General features: G+C 35.2%; 1 protein-coding gene across 1 annotated transcript in view; it reads left to right on the plus strand.

Annotated features, from left to right (window-relative positions):
* The window catches only part of IPO5 (importin 5), a 46,685-nt gene that overhangs the window by 20,157 nt on the left and 4,317 nt on the right, over positions 1-22,211 (plus strand). The window contains exons 7-23 of the mRNA XM_045821391.1: positions 1,113-1,235; positions 1,318-1,438; positions 3,174-3,261; positions 5,360-5,466; positions 9,633-9,757; positions 9,850-9,939; positions 10,025-10,198; positions 12,587-12,805; positions 13,838-13,921; positions 15,428-15,560; positions 15,647-15,768; positions 16,764-16,860; positions 18,026-18,198; positions 19,167-19,278; positions 19,367-19,422; positions 20,545-20,667; positions 21,493-21,712. Of these exons, the coding sequence (XP_045677347.1) occupies positions 1,113-1,235; positions 1,318-1,438; positions 3,174-3,261; positions 5,360-5,466; positions 9,633-9,757; positions 9,850-9,939; positions 10,025-10,198; positions 12,587-12,805; positions 13,838-13,921; positions 15,428-15,560; positions 15,647-15,768; positions 16,764-16,860; positions 18,026-18,198; positions 19,167-19,278; positions 19,367-19,422; positions 20,545-20,667; positions 21,493-21,712 (2,167 nt within the window). The remainder of the gene's footprint in view (positions 1-1,112; positions 1,236-1,317; positions 1,439-3,173; positions 3,262-5,359; positions 5,467-9,632; positions 9,758-9,849; positions 9,940-10,024; positions 10,199-12,586; positions 12,806-13,837; positions 13,922-15,427; positions 15,561-15,646; positions 15,769-16,763; positions 16,861-18,025; positions 18,199-19,166; positions 19,279-19,366; positions 19,423-20,544; positions 20,668-21,492; positions 21,713-22,211) is intronic.

Consider the following 22,211-nt stretch of genomic DNA (forward strand, 5'->3'; position numbering starts at 1 on the left):
GTTGACATGTCAAACACCACAGTTGCTGTTACTACTTACTAGTAATTTGATTTCCAGAAGCAGTAAAGTTTTGAATAAAACAAAGGTATTCATTCTTGATTTGTACAGTATTTACATTTAGGAGGGGTGCATTATGGTGCATTTTTTAAATGATGCAAAAAAAATCTGTGAGTTAGGTTCTAGGTTCAGATAGTTATGAGTTTTTAAATTTTTGTAAGTGTCAGACATTTAGGATCATGAAAAATGCATGATAAGAAAGCCTTGTGAGTTCCTCAGAAGCATTTGTGTCACAGATGCAGACTATCTAGTTAGGCTTTTGCTCATCTTCAGTCATGACAATCAAGAAAATACCTCCTAGGAGAAATAGCAACCCTGTTAAGAACTGGGTTAAAGAGGATTTATAGGAGCCAAAACTGAAACATCCTACATGGGTCAAAGGATTTAGTAGAAACTTTTCTCCCTATGACATCAAACTAAAAAGATAGTTTAGGTCAATGACAAAACATTAACTGTTCCATTCTATTTGAGCAGTTTTTATTATCAAAAAATCTTGAATTACTCACTAAGCCTGATTTCAGATTTTGTTTCTCTGAATTTAGAGTAAGTTAAAATGTTAGACAAAACTTCTGGGGGTTGTCACTCTGAAATAGGCAGTGGTAAATACAAAATGTGCACTTAAGTACTATGGTGACCAAGCTTGACGTCAGAGAAATAAATTGGGAATATGGGACACTTTAAATGTATCAAATGTATTTACTGTATGTATAAAAAAGACTAGGGCATGGATGTAGGAAGGATAGAGAAAAGGGATTCCTTTTGATAGCCTTAAGTTTTATTGTGGTAGTTATTGTAGTTTCACTGATTTTAATATTGACTTATATTTAAATGCTTATTTTGTATGTTTCTAGTTAATGTTAGTTAAAAGGAGAAGGTATACACAGGGCTGTAGGTGGAACAAACATTTGCATGATGTAGGTTGCTATGTTATTATTTAGTGAAAAATATTCTAGCAGTATTTCTCTATTGTCTGCCTCTTAATGTTTTAGCTAATGAGTCATCATAAAGTGACTCTTGAGCACAGACTTTTTAAAATTCTCTTTCATCTTTTCTAGGCTGTAAATGATTCATGCTACCAGAATGATGATTCAGTCCTTAAATCCCTTGTTGAGATTGCAGATACTGTTCCAAAGTATTTACGTCCTCACTTGGAAGCTACTTTACAGCTAAGTCTAAAGGTAAAGTAAATAGTTCAGTAACTGTTCTGTTTATTATTTTCAATGAACAAACTACTAAATGTATGCAAATGTGTCTTTGTAGTTGTGTGGAGACACGAGCCTCAATAACATGCAACGCCAACTTGCTCTTGAAGTAATTGTGACCCTCTCTGAGACTGCAGCTGCTATGTTAAGAAAACATACCAATATTGTTGCGCAGACTAGTAAGTCAAAGATCTTTAAATAGTTTATATTAATATGGAAAAATTGTTAAATAAATTTGCTGAGAATTGTATAAGTTCATAGTTTGTTGATACAATGAATGTCCTTTCAAAACCAGAAGAGTTTGGGAAAGTGCATGTACTCAACTTGATGGATTTGCTTCAGCTCTCCAAATTTTCATATGATAACAGGCATGACATGTGATACCTGGCAATCACTTAGAAGATGTTTAAGAACTTTATGGAGATATTTGAATAGGATATTGAAAGACTAAAACATTGAAAGAACTAAATATCAATTTTCCTCAAATTAATCTATAAATTCAATAGAATTTCAGTCATAACCCCAATAGATTTGGTCATAAGATTTATCCTGAAATTCCAAGTCAAAGAAAATGGGACTTGGAGTAGCCAAGAGAATTTTTACAAACAAAATAGAGATCTTGCCCTGTCAACTGTGAAGATTTAGGAGTGGGAGCAGATCCACTCACATAGAAGCAAAAGCTAATTTAAAAAGATAATTCATGAAAGGTCATTGTGGCAACTGGTTATTTCTACCTAAAAAAGTATATCCATCTTAAATATTCTATAACAATCAATTGGGGTTGATAAAAACTAAATACATTTTAAATAAATAACATTTTAAAAGGAGAGTTTGATAGTAGGGAACTATTGTTTTTAAAGACTGGATCAGAAACCACAGATGCAAAAACATTGCTAAATTTGCTAAAAGAAAAACAGTTTTTTGACCAAGTACACCATAAGTGAAATTAAAAGATAAGTTACAGACTGGAAGAAACTAATTGTAATGCACACAATCAACAAAGATTTGGTATCTGGACATTAGACAAAGGTTAGTAACAGGAAATTTATAAAAGAAGAATCTGAAATAGCTAAACACTGCTCCTTCTCAATAAAAACAAGTGTAATTGTGGAATATAACTTGTTAGAAACTTTGACAATATCAAATGTTGATAAAGGGTGTGGTTAGAAGACTTTTTCACAGCTCTTGGGCACTTCACACATTGTTGTGAATTAAGACAGGCCTTATAAACTTAGAAATATAGGCTTATGCAACCAGTATGGAATGCAGTTCAGTGATTTTTAATACTGTTGAAGATACCTGTAGCAATTTCATGTCCTGAACTAACACTTTTCAAGGAACTAAGTATAAAAATTTCATCAAAGCAAATTTTGTAATTGAAAAAAAACCCAAAATGTCCATCAGTGGGAAAGTGTTCATATAATGCATTGCTGTGAAGTAATTAAAATGAAATCCATGTGTTGAGAAAAAAGAAAACTGCCAGAGGATACATATAGTGTGATAACTATGTGTTATATAAAAATTAAAAATTTGAAATAGTACTATCTTTGTATATACATATTGAGATCTGTAGTTCAAGTATAAAAACAGTTTGGGAGTAGAACTATATTTTATCATGAAGCTCACTTATGCTGAATGGGGAAGAGAATGCAGTAGAACATGGAAAGTTTGATTTTTTTTCCCTTAATGTTACTTCTTAAAAAGAATAAGATCTAAAGCAAATGTGACCCTCCTTAAAAGGTTAAAACTTAACAAAAGAGGTGTTGGGGACACAGGCAAATAGTTTTTTGTTTCACTCTTTTAGAGGCAAAGTAAATTCTTTGTTTTTTACTTCTTAAAATTCTTGTTTGTAAATGATTATAATGACAGTAAAAAAGCAATGGTATTCAAGTCTGAAATTATTTTTTCCTTTAGTTCCTCAGATGTTAGCAATGATGGTTGATTTGGAAGAGGATGAGGACTGGGCAAATGCAGATGAACTAGAAGATGATGATTTTGACAGGTAATCATATATACCAAATACATTATGGAGGTTCCTTGACAGGGAAAAGCAATATCAGGTGGCAGTGAGAGATCTTTTTCCTGCTGTATTCTATAATCTGAAGTTAAACTTCTAAGTTTAGCATATGGGATACTTAGGCGTTCTGTTGTATGCATTTCTGCATCACTATTTTACTCTAAATTTTCTTCGAGATTTTTTATTTTGAGTATCTTAAAATATGTATAAAGAAGGTTTATTGTAAGCCCTGGCTGGAGTAGCTCAGTGGATTGAGCGCAGGCTGCGAACCAAAGCATCGCAGGTTCGATTCCCAGTCAGGGCACATCCCTGGGTTGCAGGCCACAGCCCCCAGCAACCGCACATTGATGTTTCTCTCTCTCTCTCTCTCTTTCTCCCTCCCTTCCCTCACTAAGAATAAATAAATAAATAAAATCTTTTTTAAAAAAAGCTTTATTGTGATAAATGGCTTTATATGCATATGCTTCATTTAGAATGATTGTTTCAGCACAGTTCCCAGTGAAACTTCTTATTTTCCTAATATAATACAATTTAACTTGAGACTAGAGAGGAGATAGTAGTGGTGAGATTTGAACAGTAGATGACGGTACCACTGTAATTACTATTTTACTTGTTGTGACTTACGAGTCCCCCATGAATACTGATTCCTGTGGAGAAGTCAACCAAAATCTATATTCACTGTCCAGTAGCAATGATGACCCCTTACATGTACATGAAACAACATTTCAGAGCTCTGCTGTTTTAATAGATTCTTTCAATAGTCATAAAGGTATATTATCATATTATTAGATGCAGAATGGAGAGAGAAGGTTGAATGATTTGTTCAAGGCTTACATAACCAGTTGGTAGGATGGGCTTTAATACCATCTCTCTTACTCTTCCTAGGGCATCATATTATCTCCTTCTTAAAAAGAACAAATTATTCTCCTGAAAGGCTGGTAGTCAGTATAAGTTAACTGTAACAATACTAGAAATGAAGACATTTCACTTACAGAATATATGGTAGTTTCTGAGGCTAACTGCCATCATTAAAAATGACTGACTTCTGGCTTATAAATACTGTGATGGATTGTATGAAGGTAGTCCTTCACTGGATATACCCCAATAGGGCTCAGTAGAAACCAGGATCAGATCGAGTTTCCTTTTTCCACTTCAGTTACTATAATGTGCTGCTACCTGGGCCCATAATTTGCCATGTAAAAGGCATTTGACTTTATACAGTTTATGAAGCTATTTTTTTCTGGACCAAATGAATATGATTTTCTTATCTGTGAATAAATGGCCATGAGTATACTTTCAAGATCAGTTTAAGTCTAAGAACCTCTTCTAAAGATCATGTGTAGCTTTATCTTTATATACAGATGTGGGCAAAAGTAGGTTTATAGTTGTGAGTAAGCAAAATTAGTTTATTGTATTAGTTTCCATATGAACAACTATAAACCTACTTTTGTCCATCCTTTATAGTCTTGTCCTCACAAAACAGCTAAAAATTATGCACATGACAAACTCTCTACTTAATCTTGGAATTCTAAGAAAGTACAAAGACTTTTATGCCAGGTTTTCTTCAGTTTTCAGTGAAAACATTGGAATGGGGTTTCACTTATACCTAATTTTTGACAATGCAGTTTATTCCTCTTTAAACATAAATAAGCTTACAGTGAGGAAGAAAATCGTATACAGTCTCAGCACCCCTTTCAGTTTTCTGTGTTCTGTTCACTGATAAGTTTAAAGGATATATGTCCAGGAAATGAGAAACAAGACTCTTCTAAATGCTCTGCTCACACTCCTGAGTCTTCAAAGTATCAGAAGCTAAGTTTTAGCCATTGAGGGGTTTGTGCATGTAAAAGGAGAAGGGAGAAAGCCTTGACAAATAAGATGCAGACATAGGGTTTTTTAAACTACAATGAATCATGATAATTTTATTTGCCTTCCTCCCCCTTTTAACATTAGAGTTTTTAACCCACAACTTACTGCATACATTCAAGACTCCTTGAGTTACTCTTTTTCAGTCCTAGTTTAATAATATGTACTATTCTTGTGTATTTTGATTATGTTGAAAACATTACATTCTGTTGGTGTGTAGCAATGCAGTTGCTGGTGAGAGTGCTTTGGACCGAATGGCTTGTGGACTTGGTGGAAAGCTCGTTTTGCCGATGATCAAGGAACACATTATGCAAATGCTTCAAAATCGTAAGCTATAACTCTTTCAAATGATAGAATACTGGAAAGTGGCTTCTAAATCATAAACTCTAATGAATGCTTAGCCTGTGTCTAAAAATTAATCTTTATCTTTCTTATATCTTCTTTAACCTGATTTTAAATTATACTGATAAAATTCTTATTAGTTGTCTTTCCAACTGTTCACTTTTACACCAAAAATATTTTTTTTGTATTAAAAGTACTCAAGCACTGACCAGTGTGGCTAAGCTGGTTGGGCGTCAACCTACAGAGCAAACGGTTAGTGATTTGGTCCCCAGTTGGAGCATGTGCAAGAGGCAACTGATAGAAATTTCTATTATTGGTGTTTCGCTTTCTGTCTTTCTCCCTTCCTTCACCTCACTCTTAAGTGTACGCGCAGGTGAGGCTAAATAATCAGTCAGACAATCAGTCAGTCATACACTACACCCATGATTGGGATTAGAATCCAAAGCTGTATTTAATATTGGTGAAAAGCACTTTAACAATGGTAAACGGTACATATTTCTTGGCTAACGTAAGCCCCACTTTTTTTTTGTTTTGTTTTAAATAATGAACTGCAAATTTTTTAAATCTTTAAGTTCAGAGAAGGAAAACCATTTCCAAATCCCTATAGCATGCCATCATCACATTTTATGCAGCATTTGTCTAGAAACCTTGCACATTGAGAATATATGAGGCATATCTCTGAATCAAGAATAGACATCCTTTTGTATCAGTAAATATTTATTGCTTTTCTTAAGTTTAATTAGTAAGTTTAGTATGCAATGATCAGTATCAGATACTGATTGACATACTGGATTCCTACAATTATTCCTCAGTTGTCTCAATTTTGGCTTAATGGTATATTGAGTAATTGAAACAAATCTATATAATTTAGAGCACAGGTGGCAAACACGGCCCTCCACCTTGTTTTATCCAGCCCAGCACCTTGTTTCTACCTGGTGGCAGTGCCAAGCTCTCGCTTAACTGTTAAGGAGTAGTTACATTTATACAGTCCTAAAATTACATTCGGCCCTTTGAAGGCACCCGCAAGGCTGATGTGGCTCCTGGTGAAAATGAGTTTGACGCCCCTGATTTAGAGGGAGTTCCAGCCAAGATGGAGATGTAGGTAGATACACAACACTTCCTTGCACAACCAAAAGAAGGATAACCAATTTAAAAACAAAAAACAACCAAAACTGCCAGAAAATCAAACTACATGGAAGTTGGACAGCCAAGGAATTAAAGAAGAAACATTCATCCAGAGTAATAGGAAGGGTGGAGATGGGAAGCTGGGTCGGAGAGGAGGCATGGCAAGGCAGTGGCTGGTGGACCAAAATATCTGACATTCATGTGCAGGTAAGTTGGGAGGAACAACTGGGTAGTGAGACAATCCTCACAACCCAGGGTTCCAGCATGGGGAAATAAAGCCTCAAAACCTGCAGCTGTAAAAATCTGTGGGGGGTGGTAGCAGTAGGAGAAACTCCTAGTCTCACAGGAGAGTCTGTTGGAGAGGCCCACAGGGTCCTGGAATATACACAAGCCCACCCATCTGGGGATCAGCATGTGAAAGGGCACAATCCACTTGTGGAAAGTAAAGAAAGTGAGGGAAAGTGGGGCAAGAGTCGGGCAAGCTAGGAAGCAGCATTGTTCCATCTTTGACCCCTCCCCCTCATATAGCACCACAATGTAGTGAAGTGGGTTGCCCTACCCTGGTGAATACCTAAGAATCTGCCCCTAACAATATAACAGGTGCACCAAGACAAAGAAATATGACCAGATGAAAGAACAGATCAAAACTCCTGAAAAGAACTAAACAACAGCAAGATAGACAACCTATCAGATACAGACACTGATAATTGGGGTGCTTTAGAAATGATTGAGTATGGTCACATAATAAAGGGAGAAATGAAGGCTATCCAAAGTGAGATAAAGGAAAATACGCAAAGAACCAACAGATAAGGGAAGGAAACTGGGAGTCAAATCAAAGATTAGGAAAAAGGGAAGAAATAACTAACCAGAACAGAATGATGAAACAAGAATTCAAAAAAAAAATGAGGAGAGGTTTAGGAAGTCCCCGGACAGCTTTAAATGTTCAACATCCTAATCACAGGGGTGCCAGAAGGAGAAGAGCAAGAAATTGAAAACTTACTTGAAAAAATAATGAAGGAAAACTTCCTCAATCTGGAAAAAGGAAATAGACTTCTAGGAAGTCCAGGAAGCTCAGAGTCCCAAAGAAGGTAGACCCAAGGAAGCACACACCAAGGCACTTCATAATTACATTACCCAAGATTAAAGAGGAGAGAATTTTAAAAGCAGCAAGAGAAAGGGAGAGAGTTGCCTACCTACAAAGGAGTTCCCATAACTGATTTCTCAAAAAATCCTTCATGCAGGAAGGGGCTGGGTGGAGTATTCCAAGTCAGGAAAGCAAGGACCTACATACATCTAGTATTACATTATCCAGCAAAGCTATCATTTGGAATGGAAGAGCAGATAAAGTGCTTCCCAAATAAGGTCAAGTTAAAGGAGTTCATCATCACCAAGCCCTTATTATATGCAATGTTTGCAGTGTTATAGGTGGGACTTATCTAAAAAAAAGTTAAAAAACTGTGAACAGTAAAATGACAGCAAACTCACAACTATCAACAGCTAAACCTAAAAATTAAAAACTAAGAAAACAACTAGAACAGGAACAGAATCACAGAAATGGAGGGTTATTAGTTGGGGAAGATGGGGAGAATTGGGGAAAATGGTACAGGGAACAAGCATAATTGGTAGGGCATTACCAGGGCGAGGTTAAGAATAGCATAGGAACTGAAGAAGCCAAAGAACTTACGTGTACAACCCATGGACATGTAAGGGGAGGGTGATAAAGGGGAGAAAAAAATGGGAGAACTGTAATAGCATAATATACTATATTGATAAACTGTCAATAAAATATACTTAAAGATTTATATAATTAAAACATTTTTTAAGATTTTATGTATTTTAAGATAGGGGAAAGGAAGGAGGAGAAAGAAACATCAATGTGTGGTTGCCTCTCAAGCACCCTGTACTGGGGACATGACCCACAACTCAGGCATGTGCCCTAACTGGGAATCAAATTAGCGACCCCTTAGTTCACAGGCCTGCGCTCAATCCACTAAGCTACACCAGCTAGGCCTAAAACATATAATGTCATTATGAGTGATAAAGTTTTAATGCTTAAGATGAACATTAGCAATTTTTCAGAAAATCTTTACAGTACAATTAGTTTCAACAGAGTTCTTTCTACATGGGTTTTGGACTCCCCAAAATGAAAACTTAAGTATGATGTATTTTAGGATTTTTCTACAACACGCTTAACTCTTATACTACCAATTCATGAACTTTCTCTTCTCAGGATCCCTTTACAATCTTAAAAATTACTGAGGATCCCACAGTGCTTTTGTTATGTGTGTTCATATGGGAAACAATACAATAATTAAGAATGCAAATGTACGTTCTGTGTTTCATGTACTGAAAACTGTAAACCTGCTTTTGTCCTGCCTTGTACTTATGTATATTTTGCCTTGTTCTACAAGGAAACTGAAACCACCTAAAGTGAACAATAATATATAAATATTTAGAAGTGAGAGTTGTGGAAATTATATATTAGAATAGGATATGAAGTCTAATAAAAGTAAACATTGCCTAGCTAATATTCTGTTAACCAAAAATCACATATACATTATTAATATTAGAATACAAATAAAGTTCATCTATTTTCATTTACCATACTACTAAAACAAATTCTTTAAAAGCAACATTTTTTCTCTCTTTTTAAGGAAATATGATTGAATCAGTAAATCTCTATTCAATAAACAGCAGTGTGTGAAACAAAATCCAGATATTTATTGCTTGTAGTAAAATATTAGGAGAAAAGTCTCTTTATTTTAAGTAGTTTATAAATACTAATATTAAAGGTCTTAGCTTTCATATATCACCTTTTAACTCTTGGCATAGAAATGCTTGTGTGACATAACCACTGTTACAATACAATGAAATGACCTAGTCATGTACTTTTTCTATCCAGTTTTTTAATTAATGTATAAAAAATATTTCGTTACTCTTTTCAAAATAAGAACTTTTTATACTTCTGCTAGAATGACATGTTTGTAGTGTCTCATTGCTTTTCTTTGGTTTTTAATTTTCTATAGCTGACTGGAAATATCGGCATGCAGGATTAATGGCTTTATCTGCCATTGGTGAAGGATGCCACCAGCAGATGGAAGGAATTCTAAATGAGATAGTAAATTTTGTATTGCTTTTTCTTCAGGATCCTGTAAGTACCAATAAATATTTGGTTCATAATTATTACTACAGTTTCACGTGGGAAATGGATAGCCTTTACTAATACCAAGGAGTATATTCCAGCATCCAAGAGTAAGGTATGCAGCCTGTAATGCTGTGGGACAGATGGCTACAGATTTTGCACCTGGTTTCCAAAAGAAATTCCATGAGAAGGTAAGTTAACAAGTCCTCAAACACTCAAACTTTGAGAAGAGTGGTGACATTTCAAAGTGTATGCTTACGTGATTTCATTTCACAGGTGATTGCAGCCCTGCTGCAGACCATGGAAGACCAAGGTAATCAGCGAGTGCAGGCCCATGCTGCTGCTGCTCTCATAAACTTTACTGAGGACTGTCCCAAGTCACTACTTATTCCGTATTTGGATAATTTGGTGAAACATCTGCATTCCATCATGGTACTTAAGCTTCAAGAGGTAAGTTTTAAGGTCTTTAAGCTCCCTAGTTAGATATTAATTTAGGTCAATTTGATGAATAAGACCCCTGGAGAAAGGGGGACTTTTCAGCATGGTTATAAAGAATAGAAAGTTAGAAGGACATTCTAGGCTTGACCAGAGAATGAGCCAGTTTTGGAATAGGGAAGATAACGGACTAAAGGTTAGGTAAAATCGGTATATGGAATGCATTGAACACAAAATTATTTTTTTTTAACTAATTTATCTAAACTTGGAAGAACCAATTTATGTTCTTAATTGTTGTGAGAAATCATGATAATGTGATTTTAGGAAATCAGCACAGTAGCATTGTGCGACACACGAAGAATCAATTTAAGGCAAGACCATCTTGATCATTGTTCAAGGACCTTGGGTGGTAATACTGGAAATTGGGGAAAAGGTAACTAAAAAACATTACTCGGGAAGCATTAGCAGTTTCTTTCTACCAGTTTGAGTTTTAAAATATGAAAGAGAAGGAAGTAAAAAATGTTGACCACTATCCTAATCTAGGTGATAGAAATAAAGAAGATGTGAAGAAGAATTCTTTCACAATCCATTCTTTTTGCTTTAAATATGTTATTTTTTAAATACAGCCTGGCCATTCAAATAGAAAATGGTTTGTAATTAGTTATAGCTTAAGTAAGAGAGGCAACCTACAAACAATTAAATGGTGTTAGTACAGCAGTGTGTGAGAAAAGATGTAGGTAAGGAAAACAAAGATTGAGTCCCAGTTATCAAGTACAATGAAAATAAATTGCTACTATAAAAATGAAATGAATAAAAAGGACATAAAAGCCTTTTCTTACTATTTAACAGATATAAAGTTACTGTTAAATTGCTATAAAAGTTTCTAACTCTCAATTCCTCTACTTGAACATGAACTAGTAACAGACGGTTTTTAAACCACATTTTGCATAGCACTGGTCTAAAGAAGAACAAAAAGGAAAATAAACAAAAACAAACAAAAAAAAAACTCATAGACACTGCCAACAGTATGGGGCTTGCCAGAGAGGAGAGTGGGTGGTGGGAGGTGAAAGAGGGTAAAGGGGGGATAAATGGTGATGGAAGAAGACTTGACTTAGAGTTGGTGGACACATAATACAATGTACAGATGATGTATTATAGATTTGTACACCTGAAACATATAATTTTATTAACTAGCATCACCCCAATAAGTTCAATAACTAAAAAATAAAGATACAGTGTCTCAGCCCTGGCTCATGTGGCTCAGTTAATTGAGCGCTGGCCTGGGAACCGAAAGGTCACCAGTTTAATTGTAGGGCATATGCTTGGGTTGTGGGCTAGGTCCCCAATTGGGGGTGTTGGAGAGGCAACTAGTTGACGTATCTCATGCATCTGTTTCTCTCCCTCTCTTTCTATCTCCCTTCCCCTCTCTCTAAAAATAAATAAAATCTTTAAAAAATATATACAATGTCTTAGAAGGCAAAGAAATGGGTTTGAAACAAAGGATGTGTTCAGTGCCATATGATAGCAGAATAGGAGTGTAATAAAGGAACATGAGTGTATTTGAGGATTAAAGCGTAAACCCAGGTTGAAGGCAGATTGGTTGGCTAGTTAAAACAGGAATAGATAACCAAACATGATTTTACAAATAAGTTTGCATAGAGGGCTTAAACATAGAGATAGAGAAGGGAGTAAGTTAACCTCTTAAAGGAATGGTGGAATTCATAATACAAGGTGAGGAGCTCTGCGAAGAATGTGGATGTAGTTAATGGGGAAAATGGAGAAAACCTGAAATAGTTACTGGGTCAAGTGTTCAAATTAATCTTTAGGAATTATAAATAGTATTACCATGTGACAGCATGAGCTTAGTTGCAAATACACAGGTAGTACTTGTTACTAGCAAGGTCAAAGAATACTGTAGATCTTTGGTGCAGGAGAAAGGATGACTACATTGAAGATGTAGAGTGGAGAAATGAGTGAAAAAGAGCACACCAGTATTATCATTAGTGGTATCTTCTCAGAAGAGTCAGATTAGAAGATAAAGGAATGGATCAAAAAGGGAATTTCCTCCATGACATAGAACAGGACAAAATATAGGGTAGGAGCAATAAATGGAAAAAAAATAAATAAGAAGGGTAGGCATTTACTTGGTGGCAATTTTGTGCTCAAGGACTAGCTATGCTTTGAGATAAAGCAAAAATAAATAAGGAGTGCTGTGGTAACAGAACAAAGACATCCTACATAAATAGTTCAACAGGGATTCTTAAATTTCCTCCAAAATCTGTCATCTCCACTCTGACTGCTGAAGGGTGGTTACCACTTACTGTTTCAGAAAAGCATTTGGAAACCAGAGTATTTCTTCCAGTTTCTCATTTATGTAATGTATTTTGTGTGTCTTCCTTCTAGTTGATTCAGAAAGGCACCAAGTTAGTTTTGGAACAAGTTGTGACATCTATCGCATCAGTTGCAGATACTGCAGAAGAAAAATTTGTCCCCTACTATGACTTATTTATGCCATCACTAAAGCACATTGTTGAGAATGCAGTTCAAAAGGAACTTAGACTTCTCAGAGGAAAAACTATTGAATGCATCAGCCTCATTGGTCTGGCTGTTGGAAAGGAAAAAGTAAGTGATTTTATAGTATGTTGAAATCACTGTATATAATTTTTCTGCGGAGGCATTTAGGGTACAAGAAGGTTTCTTGGATGCTTGTTTTTTCCCATTATCTTACTCTTTCATTACTCCTATTTTATTTTAAAAATTGTTGCCTTTGTTTTTGTTTTGTTTTGTTTTTGTTAGTATTAAGATTCTTAACTCAGTTACGCTCTTGAGACCTCTCCCTTTTCTTACCACATGTACAGTCCAGGAGTTCAGGATCCATGTTTAGTTTCACCCATTTAAACATTTGCCTGGAACCATTCCAGTTGCTTTCCTGTTCACTAAAAAAGAATCAAGTGTCCTAAGAGAGAAATTTAGCTTTCCAGATAATAATTAGGAAAGGCCATTGGTCCATTGTGGGTTTTTTTTTTTCCCAGCCAAAATCTCAGACTTGTCAAAGCTAATCCAAAAATAAATTCTTGTCATCAAACCCTTGTGTTCTCAGAATTATCAACGTAGAACCCCTTACTATGGTTTCCAAAACCAGCATCAGTATTAACTTACTTACGAATTGTTTTCTGTGAGTTACCCAAGAAGCTAACCAGCAAAAAAACATTTTTGTTTCATGTTCTGTATATGGCTTTCAAACTATTTTTAAAACACTGCCTGATTATACCGTGGAGATTGCCAGAACCACAGAGTTAATTGAAAATAATACAGGTTTATAGAGCAATCCAAAATTTTCTTTCTGGATTGGTAGTATCATTTTACTGCTGGAAATGCATAAGCCGTAGACCAAAACTTGATACCATTAGGAACAGCTCTATACTGCATTTTACTTTGACTTAACAGAATATATTTTTCTGTAAAGAGCACTGAGTCTTTTGAATATGATGAAAAATTTTCTACATAATACTTATATCTGAGGGGTTATGACCCATATGGGAAATGTAATAGATCTTTTGGGAAAGTTTTGTTATTACACGAGGAACATAAAATGCCTCTCTGATTTGTTATACATGAGTAATATTAGTATTGATTTTCATAAATACTTTCTAGTTCATGCAAGATGCATCGGATGTGATGCAGCTGTTGTTGAAGACACAGACAGACTTCAGTGATATGGAGGATGATGATCCTCAGGTAAAGCAGCCCTCACACATTCATCTTGATCCACTTAGGAGTTGCAGCTAGTGCAAGGCTAAATATACTAAGAAAAAAAGAAAGAGAGGGAGCGGGAGGGAGGGGGAGAGAGAGGGGAAGTGAGGAAGGGAAAAAGAGAGAAGGAGGGAGGGGGAAAAGGGAAGGGAAGGCAAGGCAAGGGAAGAAATTGAGTAATAGGCTTCTTGAGATACCAGCCCCTGGTTTCAGAGACATTCTTCATTGGCTTGACTTCTACTTCTCATAATAATACTCACAAGGCCTAACATAAAACAGGCAGTTGTCCTGGCTGGGTGACTCGGTTGGGCATTGTCCCACAAAGCGAAAGGTCACCAGTATGATTCTTGCTAGGTTGCAGGTTGAATTCCTGGTCAGAGCACATGCCTAGGTTGCAGGTTCGGCCCCTGGTTGGGAAGCAAGGCTACTCTCTCACATCCGTGTTTCTTTCCCTTTCTCCCTTCCTTCCCTTCTCTAAAAAATAATAACAACAATAATTTCAGAAAACAGGTACTTAATAAATAGTTGAATTAAATTTTGACTTCTTTTTTAGTTTGCTGAGGCTCTTCTTGGACTGTCAAAGTTCTGTTGCTCTTGAGGGTTCTGTCCTAGGCCCTCTTTTCTTCTCACTCCTCTTAAGCAGTGTCATTTATAATCATTGGTTTGGTTTTCCTATATATGCTTGTCACTTCAGATCTTTCTCTAAATTCAAGATTTATTTGTCTAAATACTTACTAAATATCCCCATTGGGATGTCCCCTGGTCTTTTGAATGCCATGAGTTCCCTCCCCTGTCAAAAGAAAAATACAGAAACCCAATGATCTTAGAACATGCCATGCTCTCTTGTCTCTGCCTATGAATAAACTTAGACTCCCCCACTCAAACTGGCCAATAACTCCTCGTATTTCACATCCAGTACAAGCTTCGATGGTAGGTACTTAATTACATTGTGTTGTGACATTTGTAATAATTATAAATGTTCATCCTAATCTTAATAGTATTGACAATTCCTAAATAAAACAGGCACTCAAACAGTTTAATTACATTTTGACTTTACACAGTCACATTATATCTTCTATACATTTTAAAAAATTTTGGTTTTTTCTAAATTAAATTAGTACCTAGGAATTGATATATTTCAGTGGGTTTTATTTATGTGATTTAGATGACAGTTGAGAAAGCAATATATTGCTCATTGAAAGTTGGAAAAAATAGAAACAATCCTAGTTGTCGTCTTTTGCCTCACTTGCTGACTGTAGCCTCACTTGCTGACTGTATTCCAGTGTAGAGGTTCACAGTGATTTTGTTACTGTTTTTGAACATTTTAAGTTTATGACCTTAGAAAATGCAAGTATTGCTTAAAGAGCCATGAATGTAAAAAAACATTATTTCCATGAAATAGTGAAATAGCATCCTTTATAATAAAATATCTTATTTTAAATCTGTTGTTTTAAAATCGATTTTAATTTAATTTTAACTTTCCCCCCCCAGATCTCTTACATGATCTCAGCATGGGCCAGAATGTGCAAGATCCTTGGAAAAGAATTTCAGCAATACCTTCCAGTGGTCATGGGGCCTTTAATGAAGACAGCTTCAATTAAGCCTGAAGTAGCCCTTTTAGATAGTAAGTGTCTTCATTAAGACAGCAGTTGTAAAATTTCTCTTTGTTATTAATTTTAACATGAATTTGGTTATTTTCCCTGTTAATAGCCCAAGACATGGAGAATATGAGTGATGATGATGGTTGGGAATTTGTGAACCTTGGAGATCAGCAAAGTTTTGGTATTAAAACTGCAGGACTGGAAGAAAAATCAACTGCTTGTCAGATGCTGGTAAGTGATAATAATGTTTACACATTGTTTAACAACTTCTCATAACACACTTACATACTTTTCATCAATACTAAAGAAATTATTTTGAGGAGTAGGAATATAGTCTTTAAAACAATAAAGAAATCTTTTGACCCAACATTCCTACTTCTGAATTTCCATCCTAAAGAAATCATGTGGATAAAACTTCATTATCAATGCTTTTTCTAATAACCAAAATAAAAAAGGACAACAAAAAAGCAGTCTGAATAATGCCTATTATTAGGTAGATAATCATTAACTATAGTACTTTGGAGTATTATATACCATTACACAGCCATGGAGGGCAAGAATTTTTGTGTTTTGTGCTTAGCGTATAAATAGGTAGCCAAGGAATTACTTTTTGAAATGTACTCCATTTAAAATGAAAACTGGTATGATTTCAATTGTAGAAGTAAACATGGTAGGAAAATTTAAATGTTTACAATGATTATCTTCTGTGGTATTATGGAGGATGTGTGTTTAAGTAATCTTTGAGTATTTTATTCTGTTTTTTTCCTTTATGAACATGATAATGAGGGTTAATATATTTCAACACTTAATTTTTTTTTTTAAACAAAATAGGGTAAGCCTGTTGGCTACAAATTTACAAAGTAATTGATGTGCTATAATTGAGTTTTAGGGTTTTTATATCTTTTTAAATTATTTTTTCTTAGGTGATATATTTTGTTTAAAGTATTCAAGAGTGCTGAAACTTTTGCTAAACTCACAAATAAAACTATGGAGTATTTCAGACTTTAAATGACTATATACTATAATTAATTTATGGCCTTTTCAATTTTATTGTATTTTATTTTATTTAATGTTAGAAAACTAATTTGACATCCCTGCATGCATTAAATGTAAATGCATTTAGTCAGGATACAACATTGTGTGGTCCTTATGATTTTACTGTTTGTTAATAAAAATACCTATAAACTAACGAGGACTTGATTTCTTTTCCAATACTTTGGTTTCAGGTTTGCTATGCTAAGGAGTTAAAGGAAGGCTTTGTGGAGTACACTGAACAGGTTGTCAAACTGATGGTCCCTTTACTGAAATTTTATTTCCACGATGATATCCTACAATTTTTAAATGCAAAATAAGTCTAGATTTAGTTAAATTGTAGTTTGTTCAAATACTATTAGACTTTGTGTTAACTGAAGGGTATATCACCATTATTGTTTGTATTTACACTAACTATACTTTTAGGTTATAAACTTGGTCCTTTGTTTCACTTGAACCAAAAACGTGAAAAAGAAATGTTACCTATCCTCTAGTTCAGCAGTACTCAACCTTTTTGGCATCAGGGATCAGTTTTGAGGAGGGAGTGGGGCTCAAGCTCACCTGTTATGGATGGGGGAAAAGGCAGGAGGCAGAGCTCAAGTTGGGACCCCTGCTCTGGTTGGTAGTTTTCTATGACCACTGAAGGATTTTAAGGATTAATGTTTTATTAGCAAATGTTTACATTGTATATAATTGCTACTTTTAGTAGTCTTTAAAAAGTAAGGCCTTTCTTAATAGGTTAGAAACCCACTGATACTTAACTTTCTGTAGCACAGAATCCTACATTGCAAATATGGGTAGAACTTTTGGAGATAATACATCTCTTAGTAAATCTGCATGTTAAATGTTTTATTCTTTGACCTAATGATAGTAAATACTATGTATATGTGCATTCTTACGCCTTTACACACATAAAATTTCATAGATGGGCTGTAAACAGACTGGTAGAGCCCAGGCCCAAACCTAGATCTGTCTGCCTCTGGAGTCCCATTGTTGTTGTTCCTCTTGGAGTATTCTGGGTGGCATCCTTTGCAGAAGATGGCTTTTGCCCATCAGACACTTCTCCTGTTACAAGAGGACAAAACAGAATTATCGTTAGGAGGAAGTCTCAAGACCTTACTTTATAAGGTATTGGATAGGGAGAAGCAACTTAATCTTAGAGGAAGTGACCCAAGAGCCCAGGTCTTTTCACAGTCATTTTTATGTTTTTTTATTTACATTTGAGATTCATTCTTGCTGTATTGCAGGTGAAAGAACAGACAGGAGTTATGTCTTATGAGCAGGGAGACTTCTATTTTTATACATATACATTTAACACAAGCTCTTGGATGGTGGTCTTAGATAAATAGAGGTTGCCCAGAGCACGTTTTAACTCTGATCACTTTAACATTTAAGTGAACAAAATGAAAGAGCAGTCTTTTGAGGATAATGATTACTATTTCCTTAACAATAAAACGTGTTCGAGTGGCGGCGGCAGAATCCATGCCCCTTCTGTTAGAATGTGCAAGAGTTCGAGGTCCTGAGTATCTCACACAGATGTGGCATTTTATGTGTGATGCTCTAATCAAGGCCATTGGCACAGAACCAGATTCAGATGTCCTCTCAGAAATAATGCATTCTTTTGCAAAGGTAAATATCTTTCTCTTAAAAGTATATATAAGGTTGTATGTACATTTATTAGTCTTGCTAATACATGGGCAGAATTTTTCTATGTGTGCTCTAACAATTTTTTTAAACCAAATGTGTTCAGTTCTTTTTAAAATATTTTGGTGTTGTCATTTTGTTTTTTAAGAGTTATGTAGTCCAGTCTTGATTGGTTTCCACCATCATTTGCCTATAATCCAATTACAGAAGCTTGGGTATCATCTCCAGCTCACATCTAGTTTCTATCCTTGTTTCTCTACTAAATTCCGTTTTTTCCCATTGCCTTATCTCTCCTTTGTGCTTTTGAAGTAGCCTCAGTTGGTCTGTTCCAGAGTTGCTTTTTTTTCCCTCCCAGTTTATTCTCCTTTTCTCAAGTATTAATTTGTCTTTTGTCTGAGTCACTCACCTTCCCATATTCTTGGTTACCCCTGTTACTCACAGCACCATAGCTTGTTCTGCAGTTTGTTTTAAAAGATCTTCAGCATCTTTATTTGTCCCCATTTACATTCCGCATTTCAAAATTTCTTCTATTTTCCCAAAGAGTGCATGCTTCCATGCTTCCATGTCTGCCCATATCATTCCTTTTGCCTGTAATGCTCTTTCATGGCAGACTTAACTTCTCCAGTGCTGTCTTTTATAGAGTATATATGTGTAATTGAGCGCCTAGATGCTAGTTGATCTGTTCTGTCTTTGAAGCCTCAGCACCTACCAATAATGCCTAGCATTTAACATATGCCAAGGACAAGTTTAAAAGGAAAGTTTTTAAAATTCTTTAAATACTGGGATTTTGGGAAAAACAAAAACCAAGTGTATTCACTCAATCATTGGTTTCCAGGGTAGTGAGTTATATTAATTTATCTCATGTTTCCATGTGATTCTTAATGAAGTTTAACTTCTTACTCTTAAAAACACATAAATCTCATTAGTTGCTTTCTTCCTCAACCACATTTTAGTGCATTGAAGTAATGGGAGATGGATGCCTTAATAATGAACACTTTGAAGAATTAGGAGGTATACTGAAAGCTAAACTGGAAGAACATTTTAAAAATCAAGAATTACGGCAAGGTACCTTTCTTATACTTTCATTTCTGAATGTAACCCTTGACCATTTTGGCAACTACTTAAAAAAGACATTTATTTGGATTTGTTTTAGTTAAAAGACAAGACGAAGACTATGATGAACAAGTGGAAGAGTCACTACAAGATGAGGTAAATTACTCCCTTCAGAACTTAATTTACATCACCATTTACACTGGGAAGATTTTTAAATGCTTAAGTTTCTAATACATTGACTTGTCATTCTGATGTAGTTATCAATAATCTTTAGCAGAAGAATCTGACTTGTATCTTATTCATTAATTTAGGAAATAGATAATTTGAAATTAGCTGGTTTGTGTTTTGGATGCTGTGTGTGCATTTTATTGCAATACTTCACATATAAAAGTACTTTGGAGTTTGCCTAGTATTTCCTTTTACATACTCCCTGTGACTACTAGTGTTTTCGCTATCTTAAGATACTTGAACTCAGACTCAGATGTTAAATGACTGCCTAAAGCCACACTTGATGACCTAGGGCATGAGGCCAGATCTTTCTGTAATATGGGCTGTCTTTCTAATGGACCACAGAATAATGCAAATTTCCTTCCAGTAAATAATATATAATAGAATTCTTTACCTTGTTACTCGGTTCTCACCTCATCATACCACTTAACACCATCAAACATATTTAAAATGTGTATTTAGGATCCAGAATACGTGGTATTTGCCATCCTGGTGGACCAGTGCTGGTATATGCAGGTCATCCTAATTCTCTGCAGGTTGCTTACAGCATGCCGTACACAAATCATTCGCAGGGATGAGATGTTGTAAATAACTGACCCCACATCTCCCCACCATCCCACCTCAAAATTCAAACCTTGCAAAAAATGCTAAAGTAAAAACACCTTTGTTTCAGAACTTTGAAACTTAAGATAATTATTAACCTTGTTTTTTAAGTTTGTACCAAGAAAAGTCTTTGCAGTAAGTGCAATACTAGGGATACACATTTATCTTTCCATAGGCACTAAGAGACATGACACCCAGCTGGTGAGGTAACTTGTCTCTAGATTCTTGCTTTGCCCTTAAGAAAGTTATGAAAGTGTGCTGATTGCAAGGACCATGTGTGGAGGTAGAAGAGAGAATATAAGGGGGATAAATGGTAATGGAAAAAAATAAAATATAAAGTAATTATTAATTTTCTAAATTTCTTAGATTTTTAAAAATAAATGTTACTGTTAATAGTGGGGATACTTTTTAATACATATGCATGTGCTTTGTTTTATTTTGTTTTAGGACGATAATGATGTTTATATTCTGACCAAAGTGTCGGACATTTTACATTCAATATTCAGTAGCTACAAGGAAAAGGTGTTACCATGGTTTGAACAGCTGCTTCCATTAATCGTCAATCTAATTGTAAGTGTTGCCTCTTTTTGACAGTTGCTTTAGATAATTGATCTGGAGTTCTTTCATTACACCATTTGAAAACTTACACTTTCAAGTTAAAATGGATCTTAGAAATCAACAGTTTTCCTCTGTGCATCTTTAATTTTGTCAAATTTATTGCATTGCTCCGGATATCTTCTCACTCAATATATACTTAAAAGTTTGCTAATTAAGTTTTCCATAATTCAGTTAAATCATAATACATTCTATAGACATGCAAGTGATTTTTTTAATTATTTCAGATTATCTATGTCCTGCTAAGTTAGTAAATGAAAACAGAATGATTACATTTTTTGCAATGGACCTTCAAGAATTCATTTAAGACCTTTGTTGTATACAACCATCAATCAGATTCTTTTCTTTTGTTTTGTTTTGTTGTATAGGAAAACACTTGATTACATAGTTCAATCAAACCAGGTGGGAAAGAGACACTTAGACAGAGACCAGTTTCAGCAAGACAGCTGGCTGTCCAGGCAGTGGAGGGGCTATTGCTGCCAGATTCTGGATGATGGCCTCATATTTCAGTTTTTTTTAAATGTAAAGTAAATGTATGTACATTGTTGCCACTGTCAGTTCTTTCTGGTATATGGCAATGTCAGGCTGTGGAATTCTGTAACAAATTATACAAGTCTTTTTTAAACCTGTACTTATTTAAAGCTGTGATTGTTGCTAAATTGTTTGTTGTTGCTTATATCAGAAACATTTGTGTAAGCCAGTAGTTTGTAGCGACTATTTATTTCTTTACATTTTTATGTACTTCAGTATTCAAAGTTTAAAACAGTATCTCTTTTGTAGTGTCCACATAGACCATGGCCAGACAGACAATGGGGATTGTGCATATTTGATGATGTTATAGAACACTGTAGTCCTGCCTCATTTAAATATGCAGAGTATTTCTTAAGACCAATGCTCCAGTATGTATGTGACAGCAGCCCAGAAGTAAGGCAAGCAGCTGCATATGGCCTAGGAGTCATGGCACAGTATGGTGGAGATAGCTATCGTCCTTTTTGCACAGGTACTGATGTTTATTTGGTTACCTGCATGTTCTTCCAGGCATCCCTTTTGTTTTTACCTCATTCTCCCTTCCATACACCCAAACATTATCTACCTATTTCTGCTTTATTGTCTTTCTCTTTTTCAAAAACTCCATATGTAGCACTTAAGAATTTACAGTTTTTATTCTCATAGAAATGGAAATGAAATCTGAATGGAATCAGAGCCTCCCCATCTTGATTTCATTTGGGTTTGGGAGGTATACCACAGCCCCAACACAGGATTTTTAAAATACACTGGCGGTCCCTGTATGTTTAGCACAAGAATATAGTTAGGCAGCTTTAAAAAAAAGCTTAAGTATCGAGGTGACCAGGAGTGTAAATTTGAAAGCTACTAACTTCTTGGGGTCTGGAAGTTAGTAAAGTGCTAGTGTTTCTGACTGTTGGGACAGTCTCTCTTCCACTATCTTCCATTATATGTAAGTCATTTTGTGGACAAGATAAAACATTCCTTGCACTTCA

This window comes from Phyllostomus hastatus, unplaced genomic scaffold (genome assembly GCF_019186645.2).
Source record: "Phyllostomus hastatus isolate PE091 unplaced genomic scaffold, TTU_PhHast_1.1 phas_scaffold_46, whole genome shotgun sequence".
Lineage (NCBI taxonomy): Eukaryota > Metazoa > Chordata > Mammalia > Chiroptera > Phyllostomidae > Phyllostomus > Phyllostomus hastatus.